The 24,891-nt window shown below is 42.2% G+C and overlaps 1 protein-coding gene across 3 annotated transcripts in view; it reads left to right on the plus strand.

Moving 5' to 3' along the window:
* Positions 1–24,891, plus strand: part of TRMT11 (tRNA methyltransferase 11) — a 63,631-nt gene that overhangs the window by 27,319 nt on the left and 11,421 nt on the right. For all 3 annotated transcript variants that reach the window (XM_075597259.1, XM_075597261.1, XM_075597260.1), the window contains 5 exons: positions 7,503–7,583; positions 8,530–8,694; positions 9,618–9,687; positions 10,099–10,230; positions 18,220–18,340. In XM_075597259.1, coding sequence (XP_075453374.1) covers positions 7,503–7,583; positions 8,530–8,694; positions 9,618–9,687; positions 10,099–10,230; positions 18,220–18,340 — 569 coding nt within the window. The remainder of the gene's footprint in view (positions 1–7,502; positions 7,584–8,529; positions 8,695–9,617; positions 9,688–10,098; positions 10,231–18,219; positions 18,341–24,891) is intronic.

Below are 24,891 nucleotides of genomic sequence, written 5' to 3' on the forward strand. Positions count from 1 at the left end.
TGGCTGATGGGCGGCTGATCTGTTAAATGATAATGATTAGGATTTAATAGGCTGCAATGCTTCGCGTGTCTACCAGATGGCATAAATTCATGAATTATAATGCAGTATATATATATATACTGTGCAGTATTGCAGCCAGCGGGAATAAAATGCTTCAATCCCTGCTTGGAAAATAACTCAATGCACTCGGGCAGAAAACAGTCACAAACCTCAATACACCCGGGTATACCCGAATTCGTGGGACTAGCCAAGCTTGAATAAAGTGTGTCGCCAGTGTATGCCTGTACATAACATGGAATTTTTTTTTTATATGTTTATTTGTCTCATGGATGTTAGGAATTCATGTGTTTTTCTTAGAATTTTCTTTAACATTATAATTAAGTAGTGGTGAAAGCGCGGTCGGGGGAGGTAGAGCAGTTAGAGGCGGAGTGTGCAGGATCGGTGGAAGTGCTGCATGCCTGACGTCAGGTCGCCCCCAGTAGGGCCATATGCCCGCCAGGCCACATAGGGTCTGGCCGCAAACTTGGGATGAGTGGCTGGTTTCACTCATCTCAACTTAGTTTAATTTTTGCTGTTTTTGCTTTCCCTCAAGCCCTTGGAGGGAGGGGGAAAGTCACTTTTTTTTTTCCCCATCCCCTTTTGTCCCCTACAACCATTAAAGGTTCTTGTTCACAACTTTCCCATGAGCGAGAGAGATACGATATTGGAAATGATTAGTCAAACACCATTGAAGTTCGTATCCCTGAATGTTAAAGGCCTTAATAGTAATCGTAAACATAGACTGGCTCTAAAAGAATTTAGAAATTTGAAAGCGGGTGTTGTCCTCCTACAAGAGACACATTTTGATTCCCAAGAACCCCCAAATACTTTTAGCAGGACTTACCTGTCACGATGACATCAACTTTTATAAACACATTTATATTTCTGTGTACTTGATTGAACAGAACAAGTTGCAAAATAAATTGTGATTTATTTCCTTCATAGACAAACACACGACATCTGCAGAATACACTTAAAACAACACGCACTGGGATAAGGAAATGGAAGAAATTGTCCTTGGAACGAAATAAATTGTCCTTTGATTGCCAGTGCAAGAAATGCAGCCTTGGTTTTAAAAGTCCTGTGGTTATGTGGTTGTTAACCCCTTCACTCCTTGACTGGTTGCTGCTGTACTGGAACAAAGTCTTGCATCTTTACATCGTGGATTCAAATTCAGGAATCACACTGGGAACAATTGGGAAGCCACATTTATAGACTGCCCAAAGCTATCTTTAACATGTGGATCCAATCCCCTCGTGGGAACAAAAAACCCACGAATAGCCAAGTGACCCACAGTTCATAAGACCGGTCAAAAGGGCTGTCCGGTGGGCAGGGCGCATGGGTCAGGTTGACGCCCATGCCACTTAGCATACCTGGGCTACACCCATTTCTTGGGGCCACTATGTCTGGTCTCTGTCTTAAAGGTGTCACTAGCCTGACATCTGCTGTGCATCAGTATGCCAGTATTGTATACATTATGGGCCTCTGGGTCTTGTCATAATTGACACTCATTTAGACAGGGCGACTCTCAATCTGTGGGAGCCTTTTGAGGCTCCATCATAAAAATAATTACAACCCTTTGAGGCTTGGTCATAAAAATACCGACGCTCATTCACCCATATCACAGCTGGAGGTCCAAGTAATTCCTGCTTGGACTTACAAAAAAATACATCCTGCCTTACATTTAAGATCTTCTATCATGTGTTGGTTAGAGGGTATGGCAAGCAAGGCATCTTGTCTTTTACCCTCGCAGACAGGGAATGGCCTGCACATGGGGAATAAAAATGGCGGGGACAGGGCAACAACAGTAATGCAGGGCAAATCAGGTATTAACCCTTTCCTCCCCGTCACATTACCCTACTCGTCTTTCACCAGTAAGTAAAGGGGGGTAGCAAGTCTGATAAAACATGTATACCCTGGAGGTCAAGAGAGACCTGGGAAGGAGATCACTAGTGGTCCATGGCCTTCTCTCAGGCCAACATATTACATTAGTTAACATTTACACGCCTAACGAGGGACACATTGATTTTTTTAAGGGAAACACAGTAATCAATGAGGGGATAATCAAGAACAGCTATATATTGTAGGAGGTGATTTTAATATGGTCCTAAACCCAGATATGGACAAATCCACACAACTAGGGCATACACACTTCGCAATGACTTACAGTATAGCAAAGAAATTTAGAATGCTAATTAAAGAATTTGGTCTGTTGGACGCCTGACATTGCTCACATAAAGGGCAGAGAGATTATTCCTTCTACTCACCCCCACATGATTCGTATTTTAGAATCAATAATATTTTTGTATCTCCAAATATCCTAGAAGTATTGGTCCACTCAGATATAGGGCCTATTACATGGCCGGACCACGTCCCGGTGGCTATCCTATTTGATCCTCCATTCACCAAGATTGAGTAATTTCATTGGAGGATGAGTGACTCTTTACTAAATTATCCAGAGATTAGCGCACAAATTGGAGACTCACTAACAAATTATTTTCGGTCTAATAATGGGTCTGTGGAATCAACAGCAACTCCGTGGGAGGCACATAAGGCCACGATTAGAGGACAGCTTATTTCAATAGCATCATACAGAAAGAGAATAAAAAGAGAATAAAAATGGAATGACAAAAATATTTCACGGAAAAAATTGTAAAGTTAGAAAGCTCACATAAAAATAAACCCGTCGAGGAATGTATATAAAATTCTGAACCAGGCAAGTGAGGAATTTAAGAGATTTGCAATTGGAGGATGTAGAGAAGGCACTTATGTGGACTAGACAGATGTATTATGATAAGGAAGATAAGGCAGATCGTCTACTAGCAAACAAATTTAGAGGAATTAAGGCGAGGGCCTCGGTCCTCGCTATTAGATTTATAAGCAGGGGAGTGACCTATAATCCTTCAAGGATCACAGAGGAATTCGCAAAATTTTACACGATCTTTACGATCTAGACAATTCAACCCCGAATGATAAAGTCCCGGGTTTGAATATCTGAGAGATTGTGCCCTCCTGAAATTGTCGGGGGAAGATCTTAAAATTTTAAATGCAAAAATAACTCCTATAGAATTGGCTCTTTGAAACAATGGTTTCTCAAATCTCTACTATAATTTTTTTTTTAAGGAATTCTAGGACCTTGTCTGAAGGATCTGTTAATGATTTTCTCAGCGGAAAACGGATTCCTCCACAGATGACAAAAGCCAATATAGCGGTGATCCCTAAAGAAGGAAAGGACCCTCAATGTTGTGGTAGCTACAGGCCAATTTCACTGCTGAACACTGATTTGAAAATGTATAGCAACATTTTAGCCAACAGATTGAATCCAATACTTCCAGGATTAATTCACTATGACAAGGTGGGATTTGTGAGCGAGTGCCAGGCATCAGACAATACAAGGAAAATTATTAATGTTATTGATCAAATACATAAATCCAAAATGAAAGCTATGCTACTGACTCTAGATGCGGAGAAAGCGTTTGATAGGATAAGGTGGGACTTCCTAGATAAGACATTAGAGGTACAGCTGAACTCCGTTATAACGCGGTCCTCGAGGTCCACAGAATGAGACCGCGTTATAACCGGAATCGCGTTATAAAATTTCGCTGTGGAGGGCTTACCGGCATCTGCAGCTCTCTCCTCTCTGCAGCTCTCCCGGCTTCATCAGGGAGCGCAGAGGAGGGTCACATGACACACACACCATGTGATTATTATTATAATTTTTTTTTTTTTTTTAAACTTTCAATGCTTTATTGCTAACTGACACTTACACACCCCTACACCATGTGGGAGTTGAACATGAATACATTTTATATAATATACATGCAGGAATCGAACCCAGGACCTTTCATATGCTAGTACCAATTAAACTACCTGCTACGCCACAGGATTGGTGTGATAAAGGGAGGGGAACCAAATAATAATTAAGAGGGACCTGGCAGAGGTGTCCCCTTTCCCCTCTTCTTTTCACTCTGACAATCGAGCCTCTAGCGGCCACGAGCAGAGCCTCCCCAAATATACAAGGGATCAAAATAAAAGATGAGTGTTATAAAATATCGCTGTTTGCAGATGATGTTATTCTTACTATATCTAATCCATTGACATCTCTTCCGAATTTACAGTCCACCCTTCGGGAGTTTGGTGAGTTCTCCATGTATAAAGTAAATATGGGTAAATCAGAGGCCCTAAATTTGATGCTTACGGAAAAGGAGGTTGAGGTGCGTAAACGACACTTTGATTATAAATGGAAAAAGACCCATCTGAAATATTTAGGAATCTTCCGTACAAGAGATTATAATTGCTATATAAATATAATGACCCTGATTTATTCTCCAAAATTAAAAAAGATTTACAATTCTGGAATTCCCACTGTATATCCTGGATAGGGCGTATAAGCACAGTTAAGATGAATATTCTCCCTAGATTTTTGTAATATTTTCAGACATTACCGGTAGCTCTCACGCATTCTAATATAAAAGAAATCCAGAATCGAATTATGCAGTTTATCTGGAGACATAAACAACTGAGGATAGCTAATTCAATTCAATTATATTGAACGCCCAGGAAGTAGGTAGTATGGCCGTTCCAAATATTCTAAAATATTATGTAGCCTCCCATATGAAGCAAATGGTTTACTGGCATTCCCCGAGAGGAGTGTATGCCTGGGTAGACCTGGAGAGCTCGTTAAAAAACCCGACTGGTCTGTCCTCTTTGTTGTGGTCTAGTTCCGGGATGGGGACCAGGAGACAATCCTAACCGACAGTAATTGGTTTTACTTAGAAAATTTGGCAGATGGCAACAAAGAAATATAAGGTTGTGTCCCCTTCTAGGCTCGCGCCCTTGTTTCGGTATCCCACGGTTCACCCTGAGTTTTCAGGGTCAGGGCTTTGAAATTTGGAGAAAGAGAGGCATTCTGGAGGCAGGAGATTTATTAGAAAAGGAAAATGTCTTTTGAGGAACTGATGAGAAAGTATGGCCTACCTCAAATTGAGCTATTTAGGTATATGCAGGTCCGACATTTTGTGTGTCAGGGCCTTTATAATAAGGAATTTCCTAGATTTACACGATTAGAAGATTTATGTAAAACTGAAAAATTCCAAAGGGATCTGATATCATCTTTGTACCAGGGGCTAATTCTTAAAAAAAGATACCCCCATCCATAAATATATGCACCAGTGGGCTCCAGACTTCCAGACCGAAATAGAAGGGAGGACTGGGAAGATATTTGTGTCAATGCGGGTAAAACCTCTATATGTACGGTAACAAAAACGGTAACAAAAGTGAATATATATATATATATATATACAATAGGGGTCTGCGCTCGTGTGTGGAACGCCAGAAGTATAGGATATATAAAATTAATTAAACCGGTAATAAATCATAAATACATCAACATAATATTAATGAATTAATATAATGATATACCAATGCAATATATCCTAAATAATGAAATTAATTAATATACCAAAAATGCACTGTGAGTTGGCGCTTTTTTTCTTATATTTTTATATATATATATATATATATATATATATATATATATATATATATATATATATATATATATAAAAAATTGTTACGCTGGTACTATACCCTCAAAAGATTAAAACAGATATTCCCGGGGACCTCGGATAGATGCTGGAGAGGTTGTGGACAATTAGGAGATTTGGCACATATATGGTGGTATTGCCCAGTAATGCAGGGGAAATGGAGGACAGGTTTGAAACTAATAAAGGATGTCACTGGTATCAAAATCCCGTTAGACCCAATTCTGATTTATTTTGGCTAAACCTATGGAAGAAGTGAATCATTATACACAAAAATTGATTCTACATATTCTAACAGTAGCTATATTTGCTATTGCTGCTGCGTGGAAGAAGGCACTCCCGCCCTCCAGAAGAGAGGTCATTAGAAGGGTCAATGATGTTCAATTAATGGAGAAACTTACCTAATTTCTGAACCACTCTGCTAGGAAGTATGAGAGGGTCTGGGAGCCATGGGATGCTGGATAGGGGTACGCTTTCAGAGGGAGAGAGGATATGGGATTGCTGGTCGAAAAATATGGTGTTTACAAATATTGTATGATATGCAATGTGACAGTTGTTGTTTGTAAGAAATCTGATACAAAATGGTTGTTCCCCCGCCACCTCTTTTTATTTTTGTATCCTTCCACTCCCCATTTATGTGGGAAAAATAATAAAAATATAAGTTTTAAAAGACACCGCAGACGTAACCAACGTGATGTGTCACAGCGTCTCATAATGAAGATTTTGACTTTCTCCTGGTATTGGGTAGTTTCGTTTAATATATAACATTGGGCAAAGCGGATGTACAATAATTTCATTGGCAAGCTCAAATTTATCAAGCTGAAATGTTAACAACGAAGTAATCTACAGTGGGAAGACGCGGTGCACAGCATGCAGGGGAAGAAAAGCGGAGTACAGCACAGCCAAAAAGAATTAAAAACTATTTATTGGATGGGTGACATAGGAGACATCAAAAATAGATGGGTTAAGGAAAAGAACTCTGACGCATTTCGGGCTCAGCTAGCCCTTTGTCAAAGAGTATAAATTATATTCTTCCCCTGCATATGCTGTGCACCGTGTCTTCCCACAGTGGATCACTTCGCTATCATCTAATTATGCTGGATGCACGCCCTGGATCTGAGGACAATCAAGTTCAGTGAGTACTTTCCAACTCTGGAGTCATGTTTCTAAATTACTTGCTGTAATCCTATACCTTATTACACTCGAAGTAGTATCTCTAATAAGTGTGGTGGTGAACAGGTTAAATTGGCTTCACATGGCTATTTTTCTCCCTATTAACCATAAATCCCACTTGGAGTTAAGCCAACTGAGTGGCATCTACTACATTTGAGTGATTGATTATTAAGGATTACTGATTTAAGAGGTTATGCATAGTTACAAATTGGTTTGAACTTCAATCAACATGTTACATGTTTTTGGCTCTATGTCTGGGGACTCTTAGACATATTTTTGCCCTGTTAAAATACCCTGTAGCACTGATCATAGCACTGTTTACAATCCATTATCTGTATGAAATGTTAACAAGTCATGTCCTCTAGTTAAACTGTCCGATCAGTGCTCTTAATCTCCTAATCTTATATAACATTGTGTACATTCGTGTTTGTGTTTTTGTAATAGAAGCCTAAATGGGCATCTCACACTTCTTTTTTTTGTCCACCCCTGCTCTATACTCTGCTGGTTTAGACGCGTACGTGCTTAAAATGTGACATTAGGATCTAATAAAAACCTGATAAGTTGCAGACACACATTGTGAAATACTTGTCTTGCAGAAACAGTGGTTCTGTATTTTATTGAGTATATCTTGCAGGTATGAGCCCAGCCCGACACTGTACAAGTTTACAGCACCACATACATATATGTGCTATAGTCTGAGGGCACCAGTTGTACGTTGATGACTTTCCCCCTTTATTTCCGGTTTAGGTGGGCTTCTCGTGTCCTGTGCTCACTTTGGAGCTTATGTATGTGGCACTGAGATTGATTACAACACAGTCCATGGTTTGGGTGAGTTTCTGCTTCCTTACATCCATATGTTTTGAATTTTATAAGCAGCCTACCTTTTTACATAGTTTCAGATCTATTTCATGAAGCGTTTAATTCTGCCACTAATGTAGTTCAAAGTTCTAGTAGCTGAATTAGCCCTGAAAAAGTGCAAATTTGTTGTAAATATTTATTCCTTTTAATGGACTAAAAGATTCTCCACGGATGAAATTCTAGTGTTTGACACTTTTAGAACTTGAGAATTATTATTTTTTTTCTCCAAATAACTTTTTTTGGTCCATTAGATTGAGTTCATAATTCTATATGAGGGAAGAGTAGCCACAATCACTTTAATTGTTTGTTATATCCATAAAAAAAATATGCATGTAACAAAAATTCCTTTATTACCAGAGCCCAATACGTGCTCGCTGGAAACCTTTATTGCAATCGGTTGGATTTGCAATATGTTTTAAGCCTGCTTAACTGGTATTAACAGGACATAACTAATTCACCCTGAGAACATTTACAGCTGGAAAACAGGTTGCAATGTATCTGCTTTCCTAATTTAAGTATTACTCCTTATCTATTTTGAAGGGATTGTGGTTTTAAGCTCGGACAGGATAAGTATATAATTTTGTAACCGCACCTAAACTCACCCATGTACCCTATTCTTTGGAGGGGGGTGGGGGGATGCAAATAGAAAATAGCAAAGTAATCTCCTCATGACGTCACAACTTTCTAAGAGTCCTGCCCCTGCAGCCATTTTGTGAGGGGTCGGAAATATTTTTGCCTGGTGCTGTTACCGTGGTCAAGGGGGGAACAGAATCTATTCAGACACTCTCCGATTCCGGTAAGAGGGAAAAAATAAAACAAAAACAATGGAGCAGAGTAGATTGCTGAATTAATGTGGTGAAATTGCCAATTATACCACTGTCCATGTCCCAGCACTGATGGTTACATGGTTCGCCAGGTAAAGCTAGTCGGAAGAATCAGAAATGGAGAGGGCCCGATGAGAACATCAGGGCTAACCTCCGTCAGTACGGCCTGGAGAAATACTATCTGGATGTACTGGTGTCTGACGCATCCAAGCCGATTTGGAGGAAAGGGGCCTTGTTTGATGCCATCATCACAGATCGTAAGTTTAAAGGCAGTGCAATTGCGGTGTTGCTTTGTGATGTTTGAATCGTGCATTGAGCCCTACTGTGTTGCTTTATTCTGTTTCTGTTAAAGATAGTTTAATGAAAAAAACTCCATGTACCAATCGCTGCTTTCAGCGTAGATAGGCACAGCCATCGTTGTGCATGGAGAAATACAGCCGGCATGCTGTTCTGTGGTTTGTCACTTCATGAAGGTAGGATTCCGCTTGTCTTCCTCTTTCACTTCCAAGAACTATAGGAACTAAAACTGGAGGCCCAGTTAGTGTTTCATAGCGCAATGTGCATATTGGTAGCCACAAGAAAAATATTCTTTATCAGAATAGTTCACCCTTTCTAATAATTATATTCCACTTCAAATTTTGCTTTCCTAACAAGGAATTATTATGGCTGTTTACATTGCAATAGCAATGTTATAGCGAGGGTGTATTATTATATATTAGTTAAGCACATGTCCTTATATTGGGTCTGTACAGTATTCTGGACACCAGTACACTTTGGTCTAACCAGCTTTGCACACTTGAATGTTTGTTTGAAGTGAGCCTCCAGTACACCTGTTATGAGCCCAGCAATGTCTGTAGTGGATGATGTGTTATGTCTGAATTCACTGATATTGGTGGTGCTGGTGGGGTATAGAGTACAATAGGGAAATATATCTGTTTAACAGCTGGGGTTGTTGTTGTTCCCCTTTTTGAAAGGCTTGTCTCTTGGGGTTGTTTTCTAGCCAAATCATGTCCCTGACTTCACCAGCTGAAGAAAAGACTGTGAATGCATTCAGATGAAGAGAAAATCTGGGAGGCCAGGCCTGACCGAAATCAACGTTGTTCCGAGCTTTGAAAACGACCAGTTTAAGTGCTATTGGCAGACTGATCATAATGCTTTTTGTTTCCCCACTTCTACATAGCTCCGTACGGCATCAGGGAGTCAACTAAAAAAACCGGCACACAGAAAGATATAATAAAGACAGAACCATTGTAAGTTACCTTTTATTTATCGATGTGCATGAATATGTTATGTTTGCCGAGTTGGAACTAAAACACTCAATGGGTTTGCACTTTAGGACAATCGGTGGGCCCACCTCAAGAATGGGATTGTCTGACCCATGTCAAATGAGTGGGTCCCCAACTTTTCACTGATTCATAAGGCAACATGATTAATTAGTCTGCATTGTTAAAGACTGTCAGAAAAAGGTTTCGGTAGATTAACAGCATATATTAGATCGAAGAGCAGTTTAAATGTCACTGTACTGTATATTTGGACATTTGATCCATCTTTTCTGCCCATTATTACTGTGGATTGTTACATTCCCTGTGAATTCTATGGCATTTTTGTGTTCAAATAGTTTGACTGAGATATGCAAACTAAAGTCTTGATATTTCTTTCAGTCCAGAAAGCCACGTCCCTGTCCAGTTGAATTACCACTTGAGCGACATTTTTTCGGATTTGTTAAACTTTGCGGCAAAATTCCTGGTTACAGGTGGAAGACTAGTCTATTGGCTACCAGTGTACACGCCAGAGTAAGTGTCTTGGGGCCATTGGACTGACATGTTTTAAGACCACATTTTGTATAGATTTCCCTGTATGCTCTTTCTATAAATTTAACCAGGTGTGGGACAGCAAAGAGGTTTTTGTTGTAGGCGTGTTACTTTTCATGTTTTGGGACCTTATTTCAGAAATCTATTAATGATATTGTGAAGGTGCTAGGGTGGACATCACATGGTAGATAGAGCGTTTTCTTTACATTGCCGCTACAATATGTTCTGCTTGATAGGACAGCAAGTTTAAGTGAGAGACTGCAGGAGGGATTATGAGATTCGTATGTATGTATGTATGTGGGAGATTCTGCCATTACATGGTGCATGATACTGATAACCTGCTGGCTCACAGGATGCAGAGTTTTCCGCCGGTGGTTGTGGGTACTTCTGGACAGGCTTCTGGGGTACATTACTGGTCTTTATCTCTGTTGGTACAGCACCTCCATCTGCTCCAGGAAGATGAAGGCTACCTCCTGCAGAAGAACTTGCTCCGCTCCCCCCAGCCAGATTGCACATTAGGCAGGAGTATAATTAACTGGAATCTTTTATTCCTTCTGTATACACAGCAACACAACTGCATCTGCTTCAGCACAGTTTAAACAGGTCTCCAACCTCTGGATGGTCCCTGGACATCCAGCTCTGGGTATTGAGGCCTCCAGAGCCGGTCCTATCTCTTCCCTGACTCCCTAATAGAGCCAGGGGAAAGGTATCACTCCTCACTCCCCCAAGGGGAGTGGACAGTAGGTGCCAATGCTAGATACACCCCAGTGTGAATACCTATCTCTCTCAGGGGTAGAGACACTTACTATATTTAGGTGTGCAGCCTCTTAAGTACAGAGGGGGAAGGTCCAAGGTCTGAGCCCGGATTGGGTAGAACACAGGCCTTAGCCCACCACCTCCCCTGTCACTCAAGAGCTTCTGTGTCTGCATCAACAATCAAGACATAAAGGGACACATCTGACACAATTTCCATAGCTCTGACTGTGTAGTTAGGAACAGATGTACAGTATTTTGTGGCTTTTGGTAAAAGGTTGTATTGTTAATAGTGTGGAACATCAGGAGTCATGAGTAGAGACGATACAAGCACCTATAAAGAATCATTATTTCCCAGTGGTTAATAATCATTTAGCACACACGCTTGCTGAATAAATATTAACAGTATTTGCATGAACTTTTAACGCCTACAGTGTCAGAAGGACCTAAGACAGACTGTAATATGAAGGTTCACTTCCAAGCAGATCAAGCTCAATCTGAGTGTAATTGGGAAAGAGAATAAGAGTCTCTTGGATGTATCCGGCGGAGGGGTGTATTTTGGAGATTTACTGCTTTAGTAGCTTGTTCCTGTTCCTCCATTACACAAAGACTGTAAAAAGCAGACTGGAAACAATACATTCTACAGGAAAATAAACACCAGTGGAAATGAGACTGTATTCAGTAGTGGAAAAACAGAATATTTAGGAAGCGGCACATATTTTTTTGTTGTTTTTTTTTTTTTCTTCAATTAAAACAATTCAATAATGTTTTGTTTTTTTTCCTTTTGTTTTTTTAAATAGTTAAATGCGTGAACCTCTTACGCCAAGTTGAACCTTGCAAAAATCATAGTACTTGGCTGAAATGAATGTGTGTGTATAATGTTGGTGGCAACAGGACTGTATATCCATGTGGTTTTTGTAGCTCGCTCAAAGACTGGATAACTTATGGTAGTAGAGAAACAGAATTCTCAGGGTATTCGGTGTACTTATTTGCAGAATGTCTCCTCTGGTAGCGATTAGGTTTCAAATACATCGAGACATTTGGCCCTCATTTCAGATGTTTTTTTTTTAAAGAGAAACTTCTGTGGCAGCACCTATTAGATGAGAAAAATTCCCTGGCAGTAAATGGACTGCATGGTGATGGAAGTTACGTCATTGCTGGCAGAAGAGGCCATTAGCAACGTCGGCTTCCAACACCAGCAGTCACCGGAGAGGAAGGAGGCAGCGCTGGGAAGGAAGACACACACACACACACACACACACCACCACCCCCTACCAAACTTCTGTGCCACGGCTCCCCTGAGATCTTCTCCTCTTTGGAAGAGGGGGGGAGCTGCGAGATCCGGGTGCTGTGTCCCCGCAGCATTGCCGGAGGGGGTGGGGGGAGTGTGCGCTCAGCGCGCCATGTCCTGGCCGCAGCAGCACTGCTGGGGGGGGGGGGGGGGGGAGGGAGCGCTCAGCACGCTATGTCCCATGAAATGCTATTTCTACTCCCCACACACCAAATGTACTGTTCCTTTACTTAGCACCAAATCTGAGTTTCATTGGACAGCCTCTTCATTCCTTGTAAAAAAAGGACTTGTATGCATTGATGGTGAAAGACGGGAGGTGTTTTAACAAGAAGCAATAACCATCTCCCTCTGAAAGATACAATCAAGCTACAAAGGAGATTATTTGTTCAATCTGACATTGACTTCTTTATTGTGTCTGAATTTTTAACATTCTTTAGCTGTGGACCATGTGCACAGTTATACAGAAGCCTGTGCGTGTATATACAATGAGTTCTCCTTAGTGTGTGTCCGCTTTCCAAAGACCAAGACAATTCAGTGATGATACTGTCGTTGTGATGTCGAGAAATTGTTACGCTATTTTGTATTACTCACCCCCTGCTTTTTGGCAGTGTGGTTTTATATATATTATCAGAGATTTATAAGATCCAGACGTGTTGTCACTTTTTTGTTTTTCAGGTTGCTTAAACTATAGATTTTGGGAAACTTATAATGTAAGAAGTAAAACTATGTTTCATGCTTTTGCTTTACATGTCCGGGTTCTCAATTCTTAAATTATATATATTTTTTAGTTTGAGCATCATTTTGTGGTGGACAGATGCCTTTTTTTTCAATATTCCAAAATACTTTCACAAACTACTATTTCACTTTGTTTTTTTTGTTTGACAAGTTTTGGATAAAGGGCTTGGGTGCTTGTTTTCAGTTTATTGCGGAGGGTAAGAAATCAATCAGATGCGAAAGGCTCATAATGGGCACTGTGCAGATTTAGAAAGCGGACTGTAATTATAAAGAATGGAGTCAAATTGCACCAATTGTGCCCATTATGACACATTTTGTACTTCTCAGAAACCTAAGGCTGCGCTTATACTGGCGGCTACGGATGACGCCACCCGTTGCGAAAGTTGTAATTTGAGGTTTGGAGACGTCTCTGGCTTCAAGGGGAGTGACGTTTGGCAAAGGGGAAGGCAGAGGGGCGGAGATCAGAGCAAGGGGGAAGGCTGAAACGGAGAGGAGTTGTAATTTGTGTTTGTATGCGGAATTTACTTTAAATTACGGGAGAATTTACTATTTTAAAGTTGTTAATATAGTGTGTTTCACTACACACACACACACACACACACACACACACACACACACACACACACACACACACACACACACACACACACACACACACACACACACACACACACACACACACACACACACACACACACACACACACACACACTCTCCCTGCACTTACACACACATCCCCCCTCTCCCTGCACTTACACACACATCCCCCCTCTCCCTGCACTTACACACACATCCCCCCTCTCCCTGCACATCACACACACACCCCTCCTCTCCCTGCACATCACACACACACCCCTCCTCTCCCTGCACATCACACACCCCTCCTCTCCCTGCACATCACACACACACCCCTCCTCTCCCTGCACATCACACACACACCCCTCCTCTCCCTGCACATCACACACACACCCCTCCTCTCCCTGCACATCACACACACCCCTCCTCTCCCTGCACATCACACAAACCCCTCCTCTCCCTGCACATCACACACACACCCCTCCTCTCCCTGCACATCACACACACACCCCTCCTCTCCCTGCACATCACACACCCCTCCTCTCCCTGCACATCACACACACCCCTCCTCACCCTGAACATCACACATCCCACCTTTCCCTGCATTCACACACACATCCCCGCTCTCACTGCACTCGCACACACAGACACACACACACACACATACACATCCCCCCTCTCCCTGCACATCACACATCCCCCCTCTCGTTGCACTTACACACACACATCCCCCCTCTCGTTGCACTTACACACACATCCCCCCTCTCCCTGCACATCACACACACACCCCTCCTCTCCCTGCACATCACACACACCCCCCCTCTCCCTGCACATCACACACACACACCCCTCCTCTCCCTGCACATCACACACACACCCCTCCTCTCCCTGCACATCACACACACACCCCTCCTCTCCCTGCACATCACACACCCCTCCTCTCCCTGCACATCACACACACACCCCTCCTCTCCCTGCACATCACACACACACCCCTCCTCTCCCTGCACATCACACACACACCCCTCCTCTCCCTGCACATCACACACACCCCTCCTCTCCCTGCACATCACACACACACCCCTCCTCTCCCTGCACATCACACACACACCCCTCCTCTCCCTGCACATCACACACCCCTCCTCTCCCTGCACATCACACACACACCCCTCCTCTCCCTGCACATCACACACACACCCCTCCTCTCCCTGCACATCACACACACACCCCTCCTCTCCCTGCACATCACACACCCCTCCTCTCCCTGCACATCACACACACACCCCTCCTCTCCCTGCACATCACACACACACCCCTCCTCTCCCTGCACATCACACACCCCTCCTCTCCCTGCACATCACACACCCCTCCTCTCCCTGCACATCACACACACACCCCTCCTCTCCCTGCACATCACACACCCCTCCTCTCCCTGCACATCACACATCCCACCTTTCCCTGCATTCACACACACATCCCCGCTCTCACTGCACTCGCACACACAGACACACACACACACACACACACACATACACATCCCCCCTCTCCCTGCACATCACACATCCCACCTTTCCCTGCATTCACATACACATCCCCGCTCTCACTGCACTCGCGCACACACACACACACACACACACATACACATCCCCCCTCTCCCTGCATCAGATGCTATCTGATTGGTTTATAGCCTGTCACACGGTGAGACTGTCGCTGTAAAAATCTACGGCCGCGCTTATAGTGCGTGCGACGCCGAAGCGACGGATGACGTCACCCACTGCCGTTGCAGCTAGCGAAAGTTGTATTTCGCTTTCTGGCGACGTCGCGGGCGACCAGGTCTTTCATTGTTTTAAAGGCTGTCACATGTGGCGACAGCCTCTGAAAAATCTAATTTGACCGGCTTAAAAAATTAGCGTCGCTCCGTCGCGTTGCACTTACTGTAAGCGCACGCGACGGCGGCAATACAGTCGCATTGCCGGCACTATAAGTGCAGCCTAATTCTACTGACTACAGAGATTTTGGTCGTTATGTCGCAGTCGCGCCTACTATAAGTGCATGCGACGGATTCAATGCATTTGTTTTGACGCACCGTTGCCAGCACTATAAGCGCAGCCTAAGACTTGTGACATAAAATTTAACAAAAAGTTAAAAAAGTAATCGTTTGCTAAAGCTTTGTGCCATATGCTAAAACATTAACATTTCACATATTTATACATTTCTGTATGTTTCGCCCAGCACAATTTACAGTGGAGACAAATTCATAACTTTTGATCCCAGGGTTCAATTCTGTGGGAAAGCGAGAATTCGCTCCAAAGTGAGAAAGCTGCAGTTTAAAATATCAAAACTATAACCAGTGGGGATAGCGCGTCTGAGAGGCACACAGTGTAGACTGTTTCTCTTCTGATCGCTTTCTGATGATACGCCAATTCCGAAGTGTTATCACAGTGAAAGTCAGAGTTTGCATTACGACAGAAAAAGAAAAGCTTTCCATGATCTATGATAACGGTAGATATGAAACGTTATGTTAAAGGGCCAGCATTAGCTGGCTCTTTGAGAGAGATTCATTTTGCTAGTGCTTGCAAACTTCTTTTGATCACCAGCTTCTCACTTATTGTGCAGAATATACAAAGCCAGACTGTGTCGCTACAATACGAAATAAAAAGTGGAGCAAGTGACCACAACCTAAAATGGTTTGACAGATGTTCAACATTTGAAGCCATTTCCTAAACGTTTACTGGATACACTGTCATGGTGTTGGGTCATTATTATTTGCATCATTTTAAAGCAGCAGTCCAAGCTGGTGTGTGTGTGTGTGTGTGTGTGTGTGTGTGTGTGTGTGTGTGTGTGTGTGTGTGTGTGTGTGTGGAGAGCGAGAGACGCCTTCCTCCTCAGAGTGGGGTGGTCTCCAGGAGGAGCGTCCCACCATAGATAGTCTCTGATCCCAGACCACAAGTTACGTGTCACCACGTGGCTTAGACACTGGGGCCTGCAGGGGAAAGCTGGCCTAGTCCCAGGGCCGCTGGCTCACAATCTCCCTGCAGCAATCACACAGCCGCCCCCCTCACGCAGCCTGGAGGTAAGAGGGGGACCTGGCTACCAATATAATGTAGGTTATTGCTTGGTCTGCAGCTTTAAAATACCAGGATTTTTAGAAATAAAGGGTGTGTGAAGTAGTAAAAGGTTGGTGAATGAAGACAACTTTTTTTTTTAACGGCATGACTTTTATTTAATTCTAGGTGCTGTATTAAATGTAAGAAACCAGTTATGACAGTGGGAGATGCATGTAAATGGTTAAAAGCTCACTCCATTGCATCTCACACTCTCAGGGGAACTTGCCTGCTTACAGTGTGATTGTGACAAATCTAATACAGAGTGCTTTTCCTGGTAATGTACAGGTTAATAAAAGCTTCAATCAGACTTAGAACTATGCAACTAATTTTGACAGATTTATTATAAATCATTCTTCCTGGTAATGCACAGGTTATTAAGAATTTATATTAGTGTTAGGTACCCTTGAGATGTGGTCTGCCGTGTAGGGGCTCAAGGGCTTACAACACTTTGGCCAAAATGTTAAACTTAAAGACCATTTTATTTAATAGATATCTATACATATATATTTAGGCACTGTACCGTGTATAGGTTTCACTGGATGTGCACTGAGCTCTGTCTGTGTTTTATGTTCTGTCTCTGGTTGTTTCTGAAAAGGAAGAAAATACAACATAATGTACAATATATTATACGATTGTCATGGTATTACACAAACAAAGGGACGGGCCAAAACTTCTTTTCAGGGAGCAGGCTGCCTTCCTTCCCCTGCGCTCCTTTGAATCCCCTTAGCTCTGCCCCTCCATCCTCCGTGACACTGGGGAAGGGGAGGGGAAACAGCATGCAATCCAGCCAAGCTGGAGGAGAGAGTGGAAACAGCACATGGACTGGCACCCAAGTTGAGGGGGAGGGAAGAGAGGGGAGCCTAGTCCCTGCGGTCAGGTGGCCCGTCGCCGAGGGGTTCCAGGCTGTTTTTTGGCCTCATCCGTTTGAGCTCAGTCACTGTGACATTGTGAAGCTTTTAATGGCTGCAAAACAAACATAATCAGATTATGGTGGGTAAAAAGGTGACAAAACTACTGCACAGAGTACAGCAAAAAGGGGAAATGATAGAGGAATGATAATGCATCTTAAATGTAACATGTTCATTGCTTAGTGCCTTTCTAACTCTTCTGGGCAATTGTTAGAATTTTTTTTCTTTACTGTCCCGGTACAATTTGACACTAAATATAAATGACTAGTTTTGCACTGTGAATCTTCAACAAAAAACACCTTTGCTTTTGACCCACTTTGAAGCCATATGCAAGTTGTTTTGCAACATGAGCCTTAACACTTGCACTGTTTGCTCTGCGCACTACAAATGTCATGCTAATGCGTGTTATCTGTCTGCTTGCAATGTAACAGTGGGACCTGTAACTCTGTTGCTGTAAATCTCGGTCATGATTTCTGCAAAACACATGGAACCTGCTAGTGGGAGCTGGGTCTGAATTGAACCTGAAAGCTGCACCGTTTCAGACTGACGTACTATGGTTTCTAAGATTTTCCCAGCCTGTACTCTGCTTTATATCTTCCAGCTATACAGAAGAGGTTGTACCCCGGCACCCATGTCTGAAACTTATTAGCAACTGTGAACAGATGCTTTCCAGCCACACGTCCCGCCGCCTGATAACAATGGAAAAGGTGAAGGAGTTTGAGGTAAGCGTGGTCAGAGGGCAGGAGTGAGCAAGGGTTTTTGGTATTTCAGCTGTCAAAATCCCTGAAAGTCGGCGTGTGTGTGTCTTTCCATATTATATCAAATGATGCCTATGTGTAAACCTATTGAGTGCCAAACTGGACATTAACCCTCTTGCTGCTAGAGAAACCTGCAATGCATTACATTGCACTTCTACCTGCCCCCCTACTGTGTCTATACGTCTGCCAATATAGGGTTATATGTATCGAGGCAAAAGTGGAGCAAAGCAATTGCACCGTATTGAAGAAAAAATTCTATTGATTTTAGTGGGATGTTTTTCTTTTGACATTTATAGTGCAGTTTGTTTTCCCCTCTAATTTTGCAATGATACATGCAGTATGCCCCAACGTACTTCGATTGTAAGCTGTCTGGTGGTGCAACAGACACAGGACAGTGAGTGACTTATATACCCCAACACCCAAGTGACATGTTGGGGTATATAAGTCACTCACTGTCCTGTGTCTGTTGCTACCCTGAGGAAGATCCCCCTGTGGGATCGAAACGTTGGAGTTATGTGCTGTATTTAATACATTTATTTTCATTCACCTGAGTGCTGTCTCCTTTTTGCTGCTATGCGGTAATGTATACTTTTATTATTTATATGGGACGTGCACCTATTCATTATTGTATTTCTATTGGAGTGCCAGTGATTTTTTATCATATATATATATATATATATATATATATATATATATATATATATATATATATATACATACACACACACACACACACACACACACACACACACACACACACACACACACACACACACACACACGTGTGTATATATATACACACACACACACACACGTGTGTGTATATATATTGTGTGTGTATATGTATGTATATACATATACATATACATATCTATACTATAATTCTAAGTTGTCTGTTTGTTTGTATGTCAGAAGCATCGAAATCTCAGAAACGGCACCACGTAGCACAACAAAACTTTCACTGGACATTCTGCAGTAGATTTGTAGGTCAACGCAACTATTTTGAGCTTCCAATGTCACTCACCTCCCAAATTATGGACATTCTAAGTTTCCCTCGGGTGTCCTGCAAATCTGTTAGGGCAGGAGCGGGGGGCGTGGCTACTAAGGGAGGGGGGGTGTCCTTGCCTGGATTATGTGCCGGTAGGGGAGGGGAGATGGAGAGGGGGGGGGAGATGGAGAGGGGGGGAGATGTGCCAGCGGGGGGGAAGAGGGGGGGAGATGTGCATGTGGGGGGAGGAGAGGGGGGAGATGTGCCAGCGGGGGGGGGTGGGAGATGTACAGACGGGGTTTGTGCTCCTATGATGCGCTGTCGGTGCGGGAGGAGGAGGAGCGCCGCTGCAGCAGCTCAGTGGTGAAGGGCCAGGCCCAAGGGGGTGGGGGGCGGGGAGATGTCGGCAGCGGGGGGGAGTGGGGGGGAGGGGTGGGGACATGTATTCAATATTGCATTCCCCGGTCGAAGCCGGGCACAAAAGCTAGTACATATATATACGCAAATACATACATACATACAGTGGTGTGAAAAAGAAAGTACACCCTCTTTGAATTCTATGGTTTTACATATCAGGACATAATAACAATCATCTGTTCCTTAGCAGGTCTTAAACTTAGGTTAATACAACCTCAGATGAACAACAACACATGACATATTACACCGTGTCATGATTTATTTAACAAAAATAAAGCCAAAATGGAGAAGCCATGTATGAATAACTAAGTATACCTTATGATTCAATAGCTTGTAGAACCACCTTTAGCAGCAATAACTTGAAGTAATTGTTTTCTGTATGAGTTAATCAGTCTCACATCGTTTTGGTGGAATTTTGGCCCACTCTTTTTTACAACGTTGCTTCAGTTCATTGAGGTTTGTGGGCATTTGTTTATGCACAGCTCTCTTAAGGTCCCGCCACAGCATTTCAATCGGGTTGAAGTCCCCCACAGGGACTACGCACCATGCCCGTTGGATGACCATTTGATACATTTATTATGTTTAAAACACCATGACATGGTTGTTCTTTTGGTACCACATGTCCATCTACTCCCATGGTGGATCTGATTATAGTAGTGACAGTGATGTTTGCATTGTACTGATTTACATTTGTGATACATTGTTTGTTCATATGTTTTCACTATAGATACATTTGTACATATTTCTCTCTGAATACTTCTCAGTCTCTTAGGACTTATGACAGTCTGATCAATATTATTTACGGTTTATGCATTAACTACAAACACATGTTCTATTGCCATTTTTTATTTAGTAACACGTTGTTGGTTCATATGCCTCTACTACTGTTATTACCATTTGTATATTTATTGCTTATTATTTTATCTTGTCCGCACTTCCATGTGTTTCTTGTATATGTTGTCCTCACTTTTCTACTCATCGTTCCCACATATCGTGTTGTCTCCACACCTATCTCTGGGAGTCTTCCTCCTTTTGACAGTGCCTGTTGGAGTGTGCATGTGCAAGACGGTTGCCATGCCTACTAGGGACGCTGGGACCTGCCGGCTGTACAATGGGGATAGCAGATACGCGATCGCCTACATATAGAGATGAGCCCAGGGAGCAAAACTAATGCAGCAGAAGAAGAAACATCAGCTCCAAAAGGCTACACCAGAATGCTAGTATCTATGCATTCGTTTAGGCCAGATGGTAACAAAGTACCCATGTTATAAATCCACAAGGATTCACGGATACAGAGGGATTTGAACCCATCACCTCCTAGTTTAGAATAGGTTGATGGTATTGTAGGACTGGAATCGAAGGCTGCCAGGGTCACCAGAATGACCCTGGCAGCCTTCATCTCGTCACCAGAATGACAAAAAGAAAAGTGCCCATGAACACTATATGCGAGTATATCTTTAAGATTCGCCCGTCTGTTCCAGGAACTTCACACATAAGGGTCTATCCAATCATTGCCCTGCCGAACTGCGTAGGGAAGTGCACAGGCATCCATACACTAGCTGATGTGGAGTAGAGTTGTCGGGAGAGGCAAGATTTCCTTGCTCCAAAAGCAGAGAAACAGCGACTTTGATATTTTTTTTGTGGACTGTATACACTGATCTTATACCACTATCTGGACTACCTGTTGGTGTTTTTCCAGTGGACGCTTACCTGACGCCTGCTGTGCCGGTGCCGATTTCCATTCTATCCACAGTGGGACGTCTGTTGCAGCAGAGGTACACGCTCTCTGACATGCGAGTGTTCTAGCTCCCCATGTGATTGCAGGTCGTTGTGCCTTGCTGTTTAATTAAATTGGTCTTTTAACAGCGTTATTCTATTTTTTTGTGTATAAAAATGTTTTACCATGAAGTAATACATTGAGAGTTACCCCTCGTTTTCAAGTATGTCCTGGGCACAGAGTTATGACCAATACATAGTTACAATAAGTGAAAAGGGTTATACAGTACATTATATACAAGACATAGCATGCACAGTTAAAGATAGTCTATATTATAGGTGTATATAACAGTTACAGACCAGATTAAAATGTGAGACAGCATTAGTTTTGAAAGAACTTAGACTGGTGGAGGCTGCGAGAGTCTCTGGTAGACTGTTCCAGTTGTGGGGTAAGAGGAGGAGCGGCCGGATACTTTGTTGAACTGTGGGACCATGAACAGTCTTTTGGAATCAGATCTCAGATAAGTGCTACATGTGGTAGGGGTGAGGAGCTTGTTCAAATTGGTGGGTAGCTTTCCCAGAAAGTATTGGAAGGCAAGACAGGAAAGATGAACTTTGCGCCTAGACTCAAGTGATGACCAATCTAGTTCTTTGAGCATTTTGCAGTGATGTGTGCTGTAATTGCATTGGAGGATAAAACGGCAGATTGAGTTGTAGAGGGTATCAAGTTTGCGCTTCTTTTTTCTTTCTCCATAATTTCTTATATTTTTATAAAGTCCTCCAACTAAGTGGGGACTTGTGTTGCAGCTCTCTCTGATGCCCAAGTGTCAAGACTGTCACAGTTTCCTTTGAAAGTGGCTTGTTTATAAAAATATCAAGAAAGCCATAATTTAATCCCATCTCTGGCAAAACAAGTGCTCTTATCTGTAGACTATAAATCCCCACAACACGTATGGTAGTTTTAGTGGGCCATAAGCGATAACCCACTAATTAAGACCTCTTTGTAGATCTGCAAGGACCCAGGAATGGTCTTGACCTGTTATAAACCCAATGTATTGTATTTTTAAGACAAATGGTAACCACATTAACCCCTGAAGCACCAGCTTGATTAAAATAATTAATATTCCCCACCATGTTCATTACACCCCTGATTAGAATTTGTTTTTGTTCCTCATACTCGCTTGTTAAACTGAGTGGAGTAATTAGCAATTGGCTCTTAGGAATTGTCCCACTCGTATCCCTTGCAGATTTTGAATGGTGGCTATTCACCACCATGAGATTATTGATGGTAGTTTGTTTCCTATGTACTGTTTGTAGGATTCCTTCCTTCTCTTCTGTAATCTCTATATCTATATCTTTTTTTTTCCAGAACTAATTTCTGATGTAAGTGTTAAATTGTGGCCGTTTACATTGAGAACGTTTATGAATTCCTGGAATTCTTGTTTGGTTCCTTTCCATAGGATCAGCACGTCATCAATGTACAGTGTCCACAACTCAATATATTGTGTACTTTTGCAACTCTTCCGTGAATATTCTCGTTTTTCCTTCCACACTCGTAAATATATGTTTGCGTTTGTCGGCGTGCATCTTGTGCTCATTGCGGTCCCTTGTATTTGGTAATTAGCACTTTCCGTTAAATAAAAATAAATGATGTCACTACATAATGTAAAAGTTCACAGATTAATTTATTGTGGTCTCGATACTCTATCCCTTTTTCTTTTAGAAAGTGAGACTCTACTAGCAATCCCTTTTCAGGTTGTATGCTAGAATAAAGAGACTATTTCACGGGTTGCTAGTAGTCTCTGGGGATTATTTTCTTTCTATCTTTCTAATGACATTTGTAGTGTACATACTGTCGTAACACTTCTTCCAGGTAGGCACATGCCTTCTCACAAAGACATCCTGTTCCGAACACTATGGGTCGTCCTACGGGGACTTTTGGTTTTGTGCACTTTAGGTACACTGTAAAAGTGGCCGTCTTGGGATGCTTCACCATCATACAGTATATTCAAACTCTCTTTCAGATATCACTTTGTTATGGAGACCAGATGTTAAGATGCTATGTAGTTTATTTTTTAGAGCAGGAGATTGTATGATCTTTAGGTAGCATCTCCTAACATTGTTTATCAGTAAGAAGTCTCTGATTTTCTGATGTACTTTTCTTGCATAATAACTGTATTTCCTTTTTTGTCTGAGGATTTAATTATAATCCCCCCTCATCTCTCTCAATTCTCCCAATGCCTTTATTTCGTCTGAGCTCATATTTTTCTGGCCACCTTTTGTGGAGACTTCCATGTCACGTGTGACCAATTTAAGAACATCTCTGTATTTGAATGAGTATTTATTGGTGGTGTAAAAGTTTTTGGTTTGAGAGAGGTGAGGTGCCCCTTTCTTGTTTCTCTATCGCTCTCTTCCAGAAGAGACAAGATTACCAAGATATCTAAAATCATTGGCATCCAGGGAATCCATGTCAAATGCTGGCTTTCTACAAATTTCTCTTTTAAAGAATTTGTGAAGCGCCAATTGTCTTGTAAACCGATTGGGTAAGGGGGGTTGGGAGGTTGGAGGGGAGGGAGCATGGCAGGGAGGGAGCGTGGCAGGGCTGTTTTGCTGATGGACCCCAGGTCTCTTTCCATGGCATTGAATGATCACTTTCCATACAGTCATCATCACTTTCATTGGAATGATGGCTCCCTTTGCACTTCAAATGGTTCAATTGTAGGAAGTAACCTAAACCATTTCAACATGTATACTGTAGATTTGACCATCTGTGATCTTTACATTTATTTTGTCAAAATGTCACAGCCTAAGGCCCCGATTTGAAAGAGAGGATATATCTTGAAGAAACCAGTCTTAAAAAAAAAAAAAAAAAAAAAAAAAAAATCAGAACAGGTTTTTTTCCCTCTGACATGATTACATCTAAAATGTGGAACAAGTAATGAAGATTCATCCTGTACTATCTTGAGGCAAAAGTAAGAATGATACAGCCCTGGCGTTAGCATAACAAAAGGGGCTTGTTACTCCTCAGATCAGAAGTATTGACTTTGGCACCAACAAAAAGTTTGCTGTGTGTTTCTCCACTTAAATGCTTGACACTTTGTTTGTTTTCTTCCTGGTTGTTGTTTGTGGCGCACAGGCAGGTTTTAAATCAAGAGGCCCTTCAGGATCACAGGTTTCAGTAGTTTATTATTCATTAAGCTCTTTTGCTGCATCAAGCGATGCATGGCTTGGCAATGCAGCTTGCGTGTTAATTTGACTCTTAATATTTTGTGTCTGTTGTTTTTTTTGAATTGTTGTCTGTTTAGCTGAGCAATTCTTTGTGGTCTAAGTGTTTGGATTATAGCACCTGATCTTAGCTGCAAGACAAATCACTTACTGCTCGTTGGCAGGCAAG

This window comes from Ascaphus truei, chromosome 4 (genome assembly GCF_040206685.1).
Source record: "Ascaphus truei isolate aAscTru1 chromosome 4, aAscTru1.hap1, whole genome shotgun sequence".
Classification (NCBI taxonomy): Eukaryota; Metazoa; Chordata; class Amphibia; order Anura; family Ascaphidae; genus Ascaphus; species Ascaphus truei.